Source organism: Podarcis tiliguerta, assembly GCF_965153285.1.
Source record: "Podarcis tiliguerta genome assembly, chromosome: 1".
Classification (NCBI taxonomy): domain Eukaryota; kingdom Metazoa; phylum Chordata; class Lepidosauria; order Squamata; family Lacertidae; genus Podarcis; species Podarcis tiliguerta.
In genome coordinates this window covers 56135442-56150759 of record NC_139534.1, presented here as the reverse complement: position 1 = coordinate 56150759, position 15318 = coordinate 56135442, and the positions used below count along the sequence as shown (strand labels likewise).

The following is a 15318-nucleotide window of genomic DNA, read 5'->3' as shown; positions in this document are numbered from 1 at the left end:
TATACCTGTGACTAGTGGTTAAAAAGGGGTTTGTCCTTGCTACTAGGGATGGGAGAATATCAATTTTGGGTCCTCTCAGTTGTTAATTTCTCCAATCTTAAAATTCAGTTCCCCACATTAGTTTGCAATTGTTTAAAAAAGTCCAGATTGGAGTGGTACTATTAATCCCCTTGATGTGGACACTATACTTCTGTTGATGCAGCCTATAATTGCATTAGCCTTTTTTTGTTGCTGTATCACACTGTTGACTAAGTTTTGATTTACTAAGACCCCTAGAACCTTTATTTCAATATATGATTGCGGTGGCAAGACTTTTATAAGAACAAAGATGGAAAAACTCATAATTACCAACAACAGAGGAATAGTTATTAAAATTATTGAACTTAGCTGAGAGCGCAAAATTGACATGTTTAATCAGAGAAATGTCATTGTTAACATATACTAAAGACTGGAAAACTCTTATAGAATTTTTCCGTGAAAAAGAAAATGAATAAATGACATTTGGGTTTGAGAACTGAAGATAACGTTGGTTTATAGAAAGTAGTTTTGACAGGTGTTATATTGGAGTGGATGAGTTGAATAAAGTTGATATAGAGCTGATAGACGAAGAATCAGAAGTTCTTTATTTTCTTAACTCTATTTTTTCTCTTTCAATTCTTTTTCCACCCCTCTCTTCTTTCCCCCCTTTCCTCTTCTTTTTCTTTGGGTTTGTGTTTTCATCAGGATTAACATTTTAGTTTTGATTTATTTTAAAAAGATATTTGATAATAATCTTTGCATTCCTCTTTCTAAATTCTAATAACATTTTATTAAAAATGGATATATGTGCCAAAAAAGACAGAAAAGCAAATGAGTATTAATTCCACTCCTTTAGCAGCATCTCCCATATACAACTTCTCCTTTAGATTCTTCACTCATTCTTGGCGAAAGAATCCACAGTACTGTAAGCTGGAGGAGGAGCAGAAGCTGGAGGAGGAGGAGGAGGAGGAACACAATTGCCTTCAGTGGGAGCCGTATCAACAGTGTAGGGAATATAAACCATTGCCTGTATAACAGAAGAGTAATTCATCAGAAGAAGACACATGCCATGTCATCACCATTGTCATAATCGCCATCCTGGCAGCATTCAGGGGCCGCCACCACTCTGGTCATCATCATGAATGAGGGTGAGAACATCACAGAAGGGGCAGGGCCAGCGAGCAATTCTGATTGTGTGAGGATCAGTGTTAAAATATCGGAAAAGGGCTGGAGCTGGCAGATTATCAATTTGCAACTGCACTTCCTGCTCTGCAGTTCCACAAATCCTTCTGTTTTGCTCTAAAAGTTGCATGACAGGTAAATCCTGCCTAGTCAAACTGGGACAAGGAATAAAGCCTTTGTCCCCATATTCTACTACTGCATAGTGTACCGCTACATGTTGGTGTAATGTGAACAATGGGTTTAATCACACAGTGCTTGGGCTCATGTCTTGAGGAGCACATCCCCCACGTCTGGATGTTCTGAGATGAGGGTGCCAGACTTCGGCAAGATCTTACCAGAAGTCAGCGCTGACACAAGCATTCTGCAGGTGCCACAGCTGGTGCTTTGTGGCCACCCCCATGCCATGCAGGCAAGAGGGGGATGGTGCTGGTGGGGCGGCAGGGGCAAGGGGGTAAATGAACACAAAAATGTCTGGGACTTCCTTCTTTAAAAAGATTCCTGCCCTCTCAGCCGAGTTTAGAGATAAACTGGGTTATTTGTTTGGGGTTCGTCTTTCCTCTTAAAGGAGTGTTTATGATCAACACTGGATTCACAGCACTAGACTCCAGGGATGAACATCTATCTGTGCAAGTTTACTCATGAGAGAAGTCCTCGGTAATGGGGTGTGATTTTTCTTCGTTGTATTGTTTCATGTGTTCAGGGAAAATATTCCACACACTTTAACACTTTTTATAACAGTGATAAAGTAGTGGCAAAGACCTGTAGGTTCTCTGGGCAAAAAATGGCTGGTAAAGTTGTTGGTTATGAAGCTTCCTTGGTTATGAAGCTCGCCAGTCACTCACTTTCACCTTGAACTACCTTCCAGGGTTGTTGTGAGGATATATGTGGAAGTGGTAGGTGGCTCTTTGGACACAGGGTGGGGTGGAAACATAATCTTTAAAGGAATAATCCTCTCCAAACCTCTCGACAAGATCTGCTTAAACTTTAAGCAAGGGATCAAATGCTTACAGGGTCATTGGAACAGCAGGTTAACTGGCACCCAAAATGTGCTAATGAGACAGCAATGAAGAACTCCAGAAAGCTGAACAAGAGGAGAACAACTCCAAGCCCAGTACTTACAGCCTGTGGAGCACAGAAGCGGGTAGAAGGTCATTTATCATATACAGTTCAAAGTACTGCCAATTAAGTTCAGTTGCAACATTAAAAAGTGTCCTAGTCTCCATCTTCTATGTAAACGTCTGGGAATCAGCCTAGGAAAATCTGCTGGTAATGGTGATGATTTTGAATAATTTGATTAAAGCGTTTGCTTCACATACAAATACCTCTTGAAACGTACAATTGTAAAACCAAGGATAGAGAGTACAGTGCCGTAGCTACTGGGGTTGGGGGGGGCTTTAGTTGTCTGCCCCCCCCCCCTCGGGATGAAGCCTCCAAAAGGGCACCATTGAGGCTCCCAGCCTCTGTGTGTGTTTACGCAAATGTGCTGGGTCTTTGACCTAGATGAAATAAAACCTAGTTTCACCCTTGGTGAATTTGAAGCTGGGCAGAGACCCTCATAGCATGTTTGTGTTTTGCAGCATCCCAAAGCAGGGCTACCAACCCAGGACCGACATTGTTGGGAAGGCAGTGGAACCTGGAATGCCCTCACACAACTCTAAACATGGTCATTTGAGCCTCATTTAAAGGCTCTATTATGGGATATCTGCAAAAGAACAACCCTGTGCACATTCTCCTTAGTTGGGTTTACATTTGTATGAGACCAGACAAAGGAAGAGCCAATTTGAGTCTCACATCCAAAAATACCCTCTTTGTTAACCCTCCTATGTCATTCGCAACACATCCTTGTGAAGGAAAAGCAGCAGCTGGGAAGAATCCTAAGGAGCAGAAATGTCAGTGCATTTATGCATGAATTTAAGGTATTTTGGCACTCCAAAGTCTGCCCTGAAATGAACACCACCCCTTGGTCTTATTTGCTTTGTCAGCTTTCATGACAAATTAATCTTGCCTCCTCAAAAGGGAATTTCTTTTGTTTATAATGTAGCGACTCAAGTCATTATGCTGGCGTTTCTGATTTCAAACAACATCAGAACTCAGCACCCAGGGTGAACATTCAGAACATGCAAGAAACTGGAGCTGGAAAAATCCCACGTCTGGTTTTGTTGTTGTTGCATCCCTTCCCTTTTTGAAACAAGACACCTTCTCTTCACTCCCCAGCTCAAGGAAGAGGCAGAGTAAGACATTCTGCCTTTCATGTACAATGATGCCACATTATCTAATGGGAGCCCATGGCAACTGCATAGCCATATTCCAAATGGCATTTCCCAACTGCAAGTTGTTGTTGGCATCAAGAGACAATGGAGTGTGCCTCTGGGGGTGAAGTCACACCACTGCGTTATCAGCACCAAAGTGACCTCCCCAAGGTGCAAGCCTGGGCAGTGTGTAGGAAGGTCCTGGGCTGCCCAGATGACATGACCCTGCCCCCTCTTGGCCTCGCTGATGTGGTCCAAAGGAAAGCAGAGCAATACGCTTGGCACCAGTTGGGCTGCAGGAGTTGCTGGGAAGAAGCATATAAAGCACCACCCAGCCACCTTAGACTCCACTCTGGATTTATGTAGCATTTGCTCCTTAGCATTGTCTTCTCCCGAATATATCCTGCAAGGCAGCAGAGGTTTAGGATCAGAGTTTCTCTTCTCCTAGATGGGCTACCTTCCCAGGCTGATGAGCTCACTTCCCTCTACAGCGTGTGCAGAAACCACCTTCTTGGCTGTTGGATCTGCTACTGGTCTCATCCGCTCAATTCACCAGAGCCTGTCTTCGCTTGCAGGGGAAGTCCTTAACTTACCAAGGGTTTAAGACCCATCGGCTGCCATCACCTGGTTTAACTGGCCAACCGAAGCCATTTTCTGGCATGTGGCTGCTGTCGCATGCTGAAAGCTTCTAGGGGCCACAGGTGAGAGCTGAGTGCAGGGTGGAGACCAAAGGTGGACAAACTACCCCAGAAGGAGCATGACGGAATGGATGCATAGTATTTTGGATAAATAGTATTTTCTCAGGGACAAAAATATTACAGTGCTAGTATTGGGGATATGTAATTTTTCTAGTAACAGAATGACTGCTTAGTGGAAAGATGTTTGCACAGGTAAGTAGCAAGCACAGAGCAGTAATAATAGTAGCACTAATAAACCTTCACTGGAGGTTTTTAAGCAGAGGTGATGGATGCTTTAGTTGAGATTCCCACATTGCAGGGGGTTGGACTAGATGACTCTCAGGGTCCCTTCCAACTGCGATTCTGAGGCTAAAATGAAGAACTTAATTAAAAGCAAAATCACTGAGTGTGCTGATCTCAAGAGTCTGGTAGCCTGCCTCCCCAGAGCCACAATAAATCTAAAGTGCTGTGCGAATGAGGTAGAATGAAAGAAGCCTCTGTTGTGTGGGCAGAATTTCTTCGAGCTGTTGGAGGATAGTTTTCAACACAGCACTAACAACTGCTGTAAAAGGCCACACTGACTACCAGTTCCAAAAGCTGCCTTGAACAAGAATTCTAGAAAATCTGCCATCCCAAAACTTTGAAGGTAAAAAATGTTTTTAAAAGTCCAGTAAAACAGCACCAATAAAAACTTTAAATCTGGCGTACCATTCCAAATGGCAGGCAAAATCAGAGCCTGTGACCAAGGGCCACATTGTCCACAGGCTGAGTCATGTAGCTCCATCTACATGATGGAGGAGGCTTGAAAGTAGCAGAACTGATGCCTAGTGGGTATTCATCTGTTTTTGAAAGAGAACAAACTGTAGTAAGCTATGGAGAAAGAACAGCTTAAGACCAAATGGTCAGGCATTTCTGTCCAGGCTTCAGAGCCTGCCAGAATGCTGGGTTTCCAAAGCTACAAACCAAAATGCAAAGAAGGGACCTGGGTGGGAGAGCTTCAGCTATGCTTGCTATTTTCACTGCTGAAGAGGCAAGCTACCTTTTAAACTAAATAGTGGCTAGTCTCTTTAGCAGTGAGAAGTGATGTGTTGAAAACAGAAAGCAAAACTGATGGTGATTGGGATTTCTCCCTCTTTCTGGATGCTGCCCATAAAGACATCAAATTGAATCATTGCAGTCATGGGACAACTTCTGTGAGTACAACAGAACATCTCCCTCTTCTTCTTCCTCTCACTCCTCACCTGCAGATTTGGAGGGGGGGCACACGGGGAGAGGAGAGGAAGGGGAAGTTCCATCGGGTTCACATAAGTTGTTTCTCACATACACTGATTAGTCCAAAGGCCAAAGTTCTGCATAGCGTTCTTTTCACTTACCTTTGCCCAATAATACCTTTGCTCAGCCTCATAATCATATGGATAATAACGAAAAGGACCTACAGACAGCTCTACCACATACAGAATGATGCCAACTAATGCCATTACAGCACTTGTGATATTCATTCCTACGCTGCTTCGCACCTGAAAGAAACAAAGAATGTCATTTTCAGGCTCCAAAAAGTACAAAGCAAATACAGTGGTACCTCGGGTTAAGTACTTAATTCGTTCAGGAGGTCCGTTCTTAACCTGAAACTGTTCTTAACCTGAAGCACCACTTTAGCTAATGGGGCCTCCTGCTGTCGCTGCACCGCCACTGCACAATTTCTGTTCTCATCCTGAAGCAAAGTTCTTAACCTGAGGTACTATTTCTGGGTTAGCGGAGTCTGTAACCTGAAGCGTATGTAACCTGAGGTACCACTGTACCTTGCTCGGTCCCTGCTCCTGCCAACCTAACAGTTTGAAAGCACGTCAGAGTGCAAGTAGATAAATAGGTACTGCTCCGGCGGGAAGGTAAACGGTGTTTCCGTGCTCTGCTCTGGTTTGCCAGAAGCGGCTTAGTCATGCTGGCCACATGACCCGGAAGCTGTACGCCGGCTCCCTCGGCCAATAAAGCGAGATGAGCGCCACAACACCAGAGTCAGTCACAACTGGACCTAATGGTCAGGGGTCCCTTTACCTTTACCTTTAAGTAGTGATAAAACATTATCATTTACTAACCTCAAGAATTAGAAGAGGAGCCCAGGAACCCCACAGACTCATAGCACAAGGTTACCTTAAAGTTAAATTATCTGATAAGAACATGAAGCTGCCTATCCTGACTCTTCTGTGGGAGAGCTTCTAGCAGTTCTGGCAATATTTTGAATTAAGGTAACCTCCATAAAACAATTCCATGTTAGTTACTGAGCTCCTTCAAATTGTGTCATTTTTGATGTATACATTATACGTATATAACATGCATCGTACTATGTATTGGTCTACCTATTTTGATGTTTAAAGGAAAGGAAAGTAGTTCAGGAATGTTCATCTATTGAGTTCTTAATATAAATTAAATGTCAACACAATTCCTGTGTTGAATCGGGGGGGGGGGGGCAGTATTTCCCTTACAGAAAAATAAGTTTTAGTTTGTTGAGCAATCAACCTTCACAAACCTGGCACCCTCCTAATGTTTTCAGACTCCCAATTCCCATCAGCCTCAGCAACTATGGCAAGTTCTGTTGCGTTTGGAAGTAGCTGTTTCAGGCCTGCTGCGGGTCATTCCAATTTGATTTATTATTCAGGTTAGCATCCGATTAGTGAAATCCAAACCTGTTTTGCCTCCATGGCCTATAGTGGGGAATCTAAAAATGGTTGTAATTTCTTTTGCTTTTCACATAAATGGATAGAATTTGCATATGCCAGTGAGGAATATCAGAAGGGGCACAACGAATGCACAGTTCCTTGCTAGAGTCCTGAAAGAAGGGCAACAGGTCCAGCTGGCAGACTCAAGGCTGCCTCTGCATTCTCCATTGGTCAAAGAGGGTCCTCATTTCAGACAAAGGCTGGTCTGGTCAAGATGGATGTTTATGGGAACAGAGGGTGGGACTTGATGGAGGCTCCTTGTTCCAGAACTTGGGCTTACAATAAATGAAGATCTACAGAGGAAGCTGCCAATATGGCCTTGGATTTGTAATAAGAAGGAAACACATTAACTGGCATTTCCTGGATCATAGTAAAGGTAAAGGTAAAGGTACCCCTGCCCGTACGGGCCAGTCGTGACCGACTCTGGGGTTGCGCGCCCATCTTGCTTAAGAGGCCGGGGGCCAGCGCTGTCCGAAGACACTTCCAGGTCACGTGGCCAGCATGACATCGCTGCTCTGGCGAGCCAGTGCAGCACACAGAAACGCCGTTTACCTTCCCGCTAGAACGCGGTACCTATTTATCTACTCGCACTTAAGGGTGCTTTCGAACTGCTAGGTGGGCAGGAGCTGGGACCGAACGACAGGAGCTCACCCCGCCGCGGGGATTTGAACCGCCGACCATACGATCGGCAAGTCCTAGGCACTGAGGTTTTACCCACAGTGCCACCCGCGTCCCTCCTGGATCATAGAAGAGATTAAAACTCACATTTCTTTATCTCTCACCTGACAGGGAGTTCCATATTTCTCAGCTAACACCGACATGGTTCCAGAAATAATGAACTGCACAAAACAAGGAAAAAGACACATTTGACTGAAGTTCATTTAGAAATTTCAAAAACATGCTCTCTACTGTAAAAAACTGGGTTATATCAGATAACAGAACCTTTTCTATCTTGAAGTTCACTAGTTTATCCTTCTAGGAAGAGAAGCATTGTTTTTATCATGTTAGAATCACATACCTGCATAATCACAAATATTCAAATAGCGGCCTCAATTCTCTAAGTGCTGTCCCTTGTGTAGCCAGAGTAACACCATCCACACAAAAGGCAAATGGGGGGACGGTATCAACAAGCTTAGGAAAACCCAGTTTCAAAAATGCAAAAGATATTTGGGGTGGGGTGGTAGGAACTGAAAAGAGGAAGGCAAAAACTCAGAACAGCCTAGTGAGGACTGAGTCTGGTTGGCAACCTCAGAGTGCCGGCTGAAGTAGAATTCCCACGGAGAAGAGGGATGGAATGGAGAGTGCTGGAAGAGGGCATAGCTGGCAAGAGCCCTACAACTCCCAGTAGCCCTAGCCAGCATAACCAATAGCCAGGAATGATGGGAGTTGTAGTCCACGAACAACTGGAGAGCCATGGGTTAGACACTCGCTTACTTAATCCAAATGCTTTCTAGAAAAGATGCATTTAAGCCTGATGTCTAAAAACTATATACTCAAGAAATGAAGCCTTTTCTACAATTACAAATCCTTAAAATGAGTAGCGTGTACTTCAGGGAAAGCCTTCTTAATGACACAACTATTCTGTTACCAGTCGCCCATTCTCCGCACACAAGGAGTCACCACCTGAACAGGGATTTGGATGCAGATCTGCAAAGCCTAAATTCAAAATCATAGGCATTGATACACACTGTCACTCAAAAGGCAAATAATATTCTGCTTACAAATAGTCCACCCCAGAATGGGTAACCTCCAAGAGTAGCAAGAGTCAACAGCCAGGTACAAAGAACAGCTGACACACTCCCAAAGCCAATGTGTATCAAACCAATTAAGATCTGGATGGCCTGTAGGAACAAAATGCACAAAACAGCACATCAATTTCTCTTTGGTAAATTCAGAACTGAAACACATTCTCCCCACCTCATGATGCTCACCCAGGTCATCCCCCCCCCCCCTTTGCCTGCTAGTAAATTGGACCTTGCTCCCTCTCCATGCAAGTAGTAGGCATAGCATACCCCCCCCCTCCACATTTTACAAGCCATTTCCTTTACTATAACACATTTCTGTATGACATTTTAATTAATATATGCATCTGTAGAACCTGTTCCCCTAACATGTACGTTTCTTGGGTTGGAGAACTGTATCACAAAATTCAGAGAACTGCATTGTAGTCTGCCTATTGTTTTGGGAAGTGCAAATTTGGTTGGTTTCCAGGGAAAACGCAAGCCAAACTGGTTTTCTTCCTCACCCCCCTGCCAGGGAGCAACACTGCAATCATATGCAATATTCATTTAATTCATTGGACCTCCATGTTGGCAGATCTCAGATACACTTACCCCCAGAGTCTTGGCCTCCACTTTGACAAGTTTCTCTATCCACCCTGTTTGAGGTTGGTTGTTGGGGCTTCCAATCTGCTGGCCTGCATATTGTATGTATTGTAGCGTCCCTGGTGGTAGGGTAACAGTACCAAGGATTCCCTGGCCTGCTTGGATAACACTGGCATTAGTTTGAGGAATCAGCACCACAGTTCTATTAGCCATTATCTGCAAAAAGACAAACAAACAAACCAAAGATACAATTTTTAAAAAATAACCACTCAGATTTGGGCAAATACAGTGGAACCTTGAATTATGAACGTGATCTGGGCCCTTGGAGCCCCAGCTCCCTAATCACTGTGGGTTTATTTTAAGAGCAGCTTAAACTCTTCACTCTTCCTCACAAATCAGAGCAGGCAGGAATATCAGCGGGCACCTACCACTGGACCAGATGTCCTCCTCCTGGACTAATCTAGCTCATGCCTCTGCTTGGCTGCGGGACCCAGAGGTACCCAAGCCGGCCATTACCATTGGTGTACTATCTGGTGGAGCAGGTAGAGGAGGTGCCCTGATCCTGCTGCTCAGCCCAATGGCAGGTTGCCTGGGAACACCTGCCTTGCCCAACAGATGATGTGAATCCAAGTGAAGGATCAGGGTGGCGGTGAATTGCAGGGGGCAGAGCTTGATTCAGGATATGGCAACATGGGACATACACTAAACCTGTAATTTGCAGTACTCTAGATAATTTTGGGACCACAGACTGTGCCAGACAAACACAAAGAGCAGAGAACAGTTTCTGCTAGGTTCCTTTTGGGTTGTGTACCAAAAGGGCTTTTTTTCCCCAGCCAGAACTCAAAAAAACTCAGTTCTGTCACCTCTCGGGTGGGTGCCATTGCCATTATAAGAGAACAAGGGGGGGGGGGCGTTCATCATGAGTTCCGGCACCTCTTTTTCTAGAAAAATAGCGCTGTGCACCAACTATACCAGATTCTATTTGGGGCTTCAGAGACACGAAAGGGAAGGAGAGATCAGCATTATTCTTGACCTAATCTAGCTCTCTCTTGACTCATTTAAACTTTTATTAGGCATGCTGGTGCCCACACAGACCTCTAAGCATGAGACAGGGGCATGCAATAGCTTTATGTATCTTATCAGTAAAGGGTTTCTTGCTCCTTCCAGTGGCATGGGCAGGGAAGGAAATATTGCTTTTAAAAGATGGTTGTAACGATTCATACCAGAATTTGCATTGACACTGTGAACTTTGATCTTAGTCTTGATGACTGTGTTGAGGTTGATGGCAGAATTGACATCCTGAAAGTTTCTAACAGGACGAGTTTGAACAGGAAGAGACTGAATTTGTTTGTTAACTGCATTCTTTAGTTTATAATGCAGCTCTTATGAATTGTTAGGAAAGGAAGGGAAGAGCCCTCATCAGGGGCTGAGCAAGTTCCAGCTGCTCAATCCTACGCCTTTATCTCAGAATATTTTGGTGGGAGCTCCTGCCTGGTATGGCACCAAGGAAAAAGGCGGGTACACCATGTGATTTCTGTTCCTGTAGTATATTTGAGTGTGGTTTTTACTGAGATTCACCCATAAGCTGCTCTGAAAGCCTCTTATAAACCGGGATAGAAGCATTCTAAATTGTAGAACAATAATTCTAACTATAATAATTGTAACATCTAATCCACATGGCCTAAGGATACTTACCCAGTTGTACTTTGAGAGGTGGAAGTAGTGGGGGGGGGAATGAAAAACCAGTCTCTCTGCCACTTGTTTCCCTTGTAAATTCAGAAGATTTAGGGAGGGGAATGACACAATTAACATGTCCCCCTCCCCAACATCCATTCCATGCTTTACAACTGCTTCCACATGCCTGATAAGTTAGCACAACCCCCCTCCACACAAATACATTTGACCAACCCTGTTAAAGAAGAAATACTCTGAACATGTGCAGTATAATTTTTTTAAAACCACATAGTACCAGAAAGGCAACACGAGTAAAATGGCATTTGATTCTGCTGCCCTGGTGCCGCATATGCTTATTTGGGAATATGCAAACCATGTTGTTGCGTGTCGAGGTCCCCAAGCCACTCCCCAAATAACTCACAACGCACACTTAATTTTTGTTTAAGGTTTTTGGCATAATTTTGGCCACAACTTTATTTAAATACAAAACCATGAGTGGTTGTTTAGGCATTGGTTAAGACTACCTGTCCCCCCGCCTGGGGACAGAACTGACTTCTGGGCACCACCGAAAACCAGTAAGGGAAAACAAGTTGGGGAGAAATGGAGCTGAGTCACAGGCCCTCAATTCTCACCCGCATGCTCCCCAAGGCTTGCCGGCCCTAGTCCCATTCCAGGGATTGGACGAAAAGATGGCAAGCCCCAGGATTCCTTTAACGGAATTCCCTTTCCGCAGCGACCATGGAGGGGCAGGCACAGCCTATCCTAACCCCTCCTCCACCAATTTATAACCAATGCCTAACTGCAACCTTACAAGTTGTGACGATTTGCTACGCAGTAGGCAAAAGCTAAATTGCCCAGCCAATCAGCCAGATGGACAAAATTCCTACCAGGCCCCTGCCCCAACAGCAAACGACCCCATGACAGGCATAGCAAGGTCAATGCAACAACCCCTTACTTTAGGGCGGGTGGGCGGGTGATCTGTTGCACGCAGCAAAGAAAAAGACCCAAGCTGCGTGCAGAGTATTTAAACATCTTACCCCTCCCACCAAAATTGCAGCATAACTTTTACCCCAGCAACCCAGCGAACCAATCGTTGCCCCAGGCCATCCTTAGAGACCGTGCCTGGCAACAGAGGGGTGGTTCGGCAGACCCCACCGCAACACGTGCTCTCCATGAGGGAGAACACACTTTGTAGGAAAGGATTGTTTGTTTTAAAAGTAAAAATAGTAAAATGAACTTCTGTAACCATACACATGCCTGGATAATAAATGCTGTTTTAAAACGAAAAAAGGGTAAATGCATTATCCGCTGGCATGCCCATGACAGTCATGGTGCTGGGTCTCTCTGCCTCTGCCTCCATAATCTGCTACTCTCCAGGTGATCATTTGAGGGGCCTTTGGGCTTTAGGGGAGCTGGATCTTAGCCCTGAGATTCAGCCCTACAGTTTTGTATTCCTTTCGAAAGGGAATGCTTTTAACCCCTAGCTAACATTACTGAAACCCTGAGAAAGAATCTTTGTCTTAGTAAGTATCTCTTAGTTAGATTATGGAATGAGCAAGTGACATCAGAAATGGTCTCGAACAATCTAGCTCGAGGCTTTTTCTGATGCATCATCCACTTCATATATTTAAAGCACTCTCATGCCCAGTGCTTTTTTTCAGCCAGGGCACACGAGAGCACAGTTCCGGCACTTCTCCGGTGACTTACTGTAAGAACTTCATGATGAGTCCTGGCACCTATTTTTCTTGAAAAAAAGCACTGCTTATATCACTTTAATAATCATGGTTTCCGGGAAATTTTGGAACAAGAGGGAGATAAACTGAAATTGCAGAGTTTTGAAAAACTAAAAAACAAAGTGTGTGATTGGCTTCATTATTATCAGATAATGGAGGCATATAAATTGGATAAGAAAATCGGCTTCCAGGTGGAAAAATCAAAATTGGAAACAGAATTGTTAGAACCCAAAACTAAGATTTTGTCAAAAATGTATAACTTGCTGTTGAAATGGAATACTCTGGATGAAACAGTAAAATCTGCTATGATTAAATGGGCACAAGATGTTGGACACAACATAATGATGGCTGACTGGGAACAGTTATGGACCACAGGTATGAAATTTACGGCATGTAATGCCTTAAGAGAGAATATTATGAAAATGATATACAGGTGGTACATGACACCAGTCAAGCTAGCAAAAATCTATCATTTGCCCGATAATAAATGCTGGAAATGTAAAGAAACTGAAGGTACATTCTTTCACTTTTGGTGGACGTGCCCAAGGATTAAGGCCTTCTGGGAAATGATTTATAATGAAATGAAAAAGGTATTTAAATATACCTTTGTGAAGAAACCAGAGGCATTTCTCCTGGGCATGGTTGGCCAATTGGTGTTAAAGAAGGATAGAACTTTCTTTATGTATGCTACAACAGCAGCAAGAATACTTATTGCGAAGTATTGGAAGACACAAGAACTACCCACTCTGGAAGAATGGCATATGAAGGTGATGGACTATATGGAATTGGTGGAAATGACTGGCAGAATCTGAGACCAGGGAGAAGAGTCAGTGGAAGAAGATTGGAAGAAATTTAAAGACTACTTACAGAAACACTGCAAAATTAATGAATGTTAGAATGATGCTGGATTGAATTTAAGTGGGGTTTTTTAGCAGCAATGTTAAGGAATATGTAAAAATGGATTGTTAACGGGTGACAATTTAAAGCTAGTATATTAAGATAGAAGATTAAGATAAAGATAAAGTTAAAGAGTGAAAGGATTTGCTGAATTAACCAACTGAACTGGAAAAGAAGAGGAGGTGTGAGGAGGTCAGGGAAACAAGTAAATGAAAGATAAGATACGGAAAGACTGATTTGTTTTTAACTGTTTTTATTTTGTATTTTCTTTTTCTTTTTATTCTTTTTTATTCTTTCTAATTTTTGTAATGTGTTGAAATGTCAATAAATATCTTTTAAAAAATAATAATAATCATGGTTTCCTCCAAAGAGTCCTGGAAAGTATAATTTGTTAAAGGCAGGGGTGGACTTTGGTAATATGGAGCCCTAAATGAGGACAAAAATTGCCCCCCCCAAACAATATATCTTATTTTCACAATTCTTATTTTTGGTACAGTTGTCTTTTATGGATATTCTCAGCTGGTATCCATATAAATAAAGATATTATTATTATTATTAATCTCCTTAGCTTGGCACCCTGTGCAGGGGAACCACCCATACCACCCTAAATTTGGAGCTGTTAAGGATGCTGAGACTTGTTAGGAAACCCCTCACAAAGCTAGAATTCCCAGCACCCTGAAGAAATTACAGTTCCCAGGATCGGGGCAGTCGGGGTGGGGAGCCATAACTGTTAAAGTGGTATAAGAGCATTTTTAAGGTATGATGTGGTTGTGGCTGCTATTCCTCTCTAAGCTAAGAGGAGAAGCTTGCCCAGGGCTTAATTTTCCAAAGAAAAGACTTCCACACACTGTGGCAGGGATAAAAAAATTGCCTTTTGTTCCTTGTTGGGGTTCATGAGGGGGAAACTCTCTACTCATGTTCAGCAGAACCATTTTATTCTTTCAGGCCTTTCCCAGTTGAGGCCTGGATCAAATAAAATACTGTCCCCAAATCAATTTAATTAACTTTGTCCAAAAGTACTTACGTTACACTCCTTGATCTGATCGTCCTCAGCCTCACAGTGTGTGTCTCAGGTATCACCAGGAAGCAGTGAGAAGTGAAAGCAATAGTGTGTAAAAGGGGTGTTTACACAGCACCAGACTCTGACTCGTCCCCTTTCCTTCCTTTTGTCTCATTTCACTGTTGATTACTGTACCCTGGACTTTTTCCATTTCAGATATTCTCCTCACTCCTGCCAAGGAACTCCAAAATAACTTTCTGTCTTCCGTCTTGGCTTGCCTTTGTATTCTGCATTGAGACTGTGTGTGTGATTTGTTTAATCTCAGATGTTCCTTTTCACCTCCCACCAGAGAGATCTTCCAAACTTGTACAAAATGCTCATTTTGGACTACCGTGGATCTAAGTGAATCTCTTAAATCCTGTCTTTTAGTCCTAGGACACTTCCACACCATGCGTTTGAAGAATTACTGTACCACTTAGCAGTCATGGCTTCTAAAGAATCACGAGGACTGTAGTTTGCTGAGAGTGCTGAGAGTTATGTGGAGACCCCACTTCCCTTATAGTAGCTATAGTAGTGAGGGAAATAGGGGTCTCTGAACAACTCTCAGTACCCTCATTTCCCCCCACAGAGCTAGATTCCAGACCCTCCAAGTGTCCCCGTTTCCCAGATTTACAGAAGCTGTCCCAGTTTCTGATTGGATCACAGAATGTCCCGCTTTACATTAGGATGTCCCTATTTTCATTGGAGAAATGTTGGAGGGGTATGGAGTTATCAGACCCCCAAGCCATCTGAAGGCAGTTCTGTATAGGGAAGTTTTTTTTAAAAAAAATGTTTTTATATACAGTATGTT

The 15318-nt window shown here is 43.4% G+C and overlaps 1 protein-coding gene and 1 long non-coding RNA gene across 2 annotated transcripts; one reads left to right on the top strand and one right to left on the bottom strand.

The window, feature by feature from the left end:
• Nucleotides 1–785: 785 nt before the first annotated feature.
• LOC310666154 (membrane-spanning 4-domains subfamily A member 8-like) lies at nucleotides 786–15087 on the bottom strand. The gene is made up of 7 exons (XM_083416817.1): nucleotides 14493–15087; nucleotides 9174–9380; nucleotides 8562–8681; nucleotides 7623–7679; nucleotides 5500–5643; nucleotides 2209–2322; nucleotides 786–1045 (listed from the first exon to the last, which is right to left on the bottom strand). Exons 2-7 carry the CDS (start codon nucleotides 9375–9377, stop codon nucleotides 911–913), a joined length of 774 nt encoding a protein of 257 aa, XP_083272943.1. The 5' UTR covers nucleotides 9378–9380; nucleotides 14493–15087; the 3' UTR covers nucleotides 786–910.
• LOC310666159 lies at nucleotides 897–4519 on the top strand. The gene is made up of 2 exons (XR_014505784.1): nucleotides 897–1047; nucleotides 2211–4519. It is a non-coding gene; the product is annotated as an uncharacterized lncRNA (long non-coding RNA).
• Nucleotides 15088–15318: the final 231 nt, after the last annotated feature.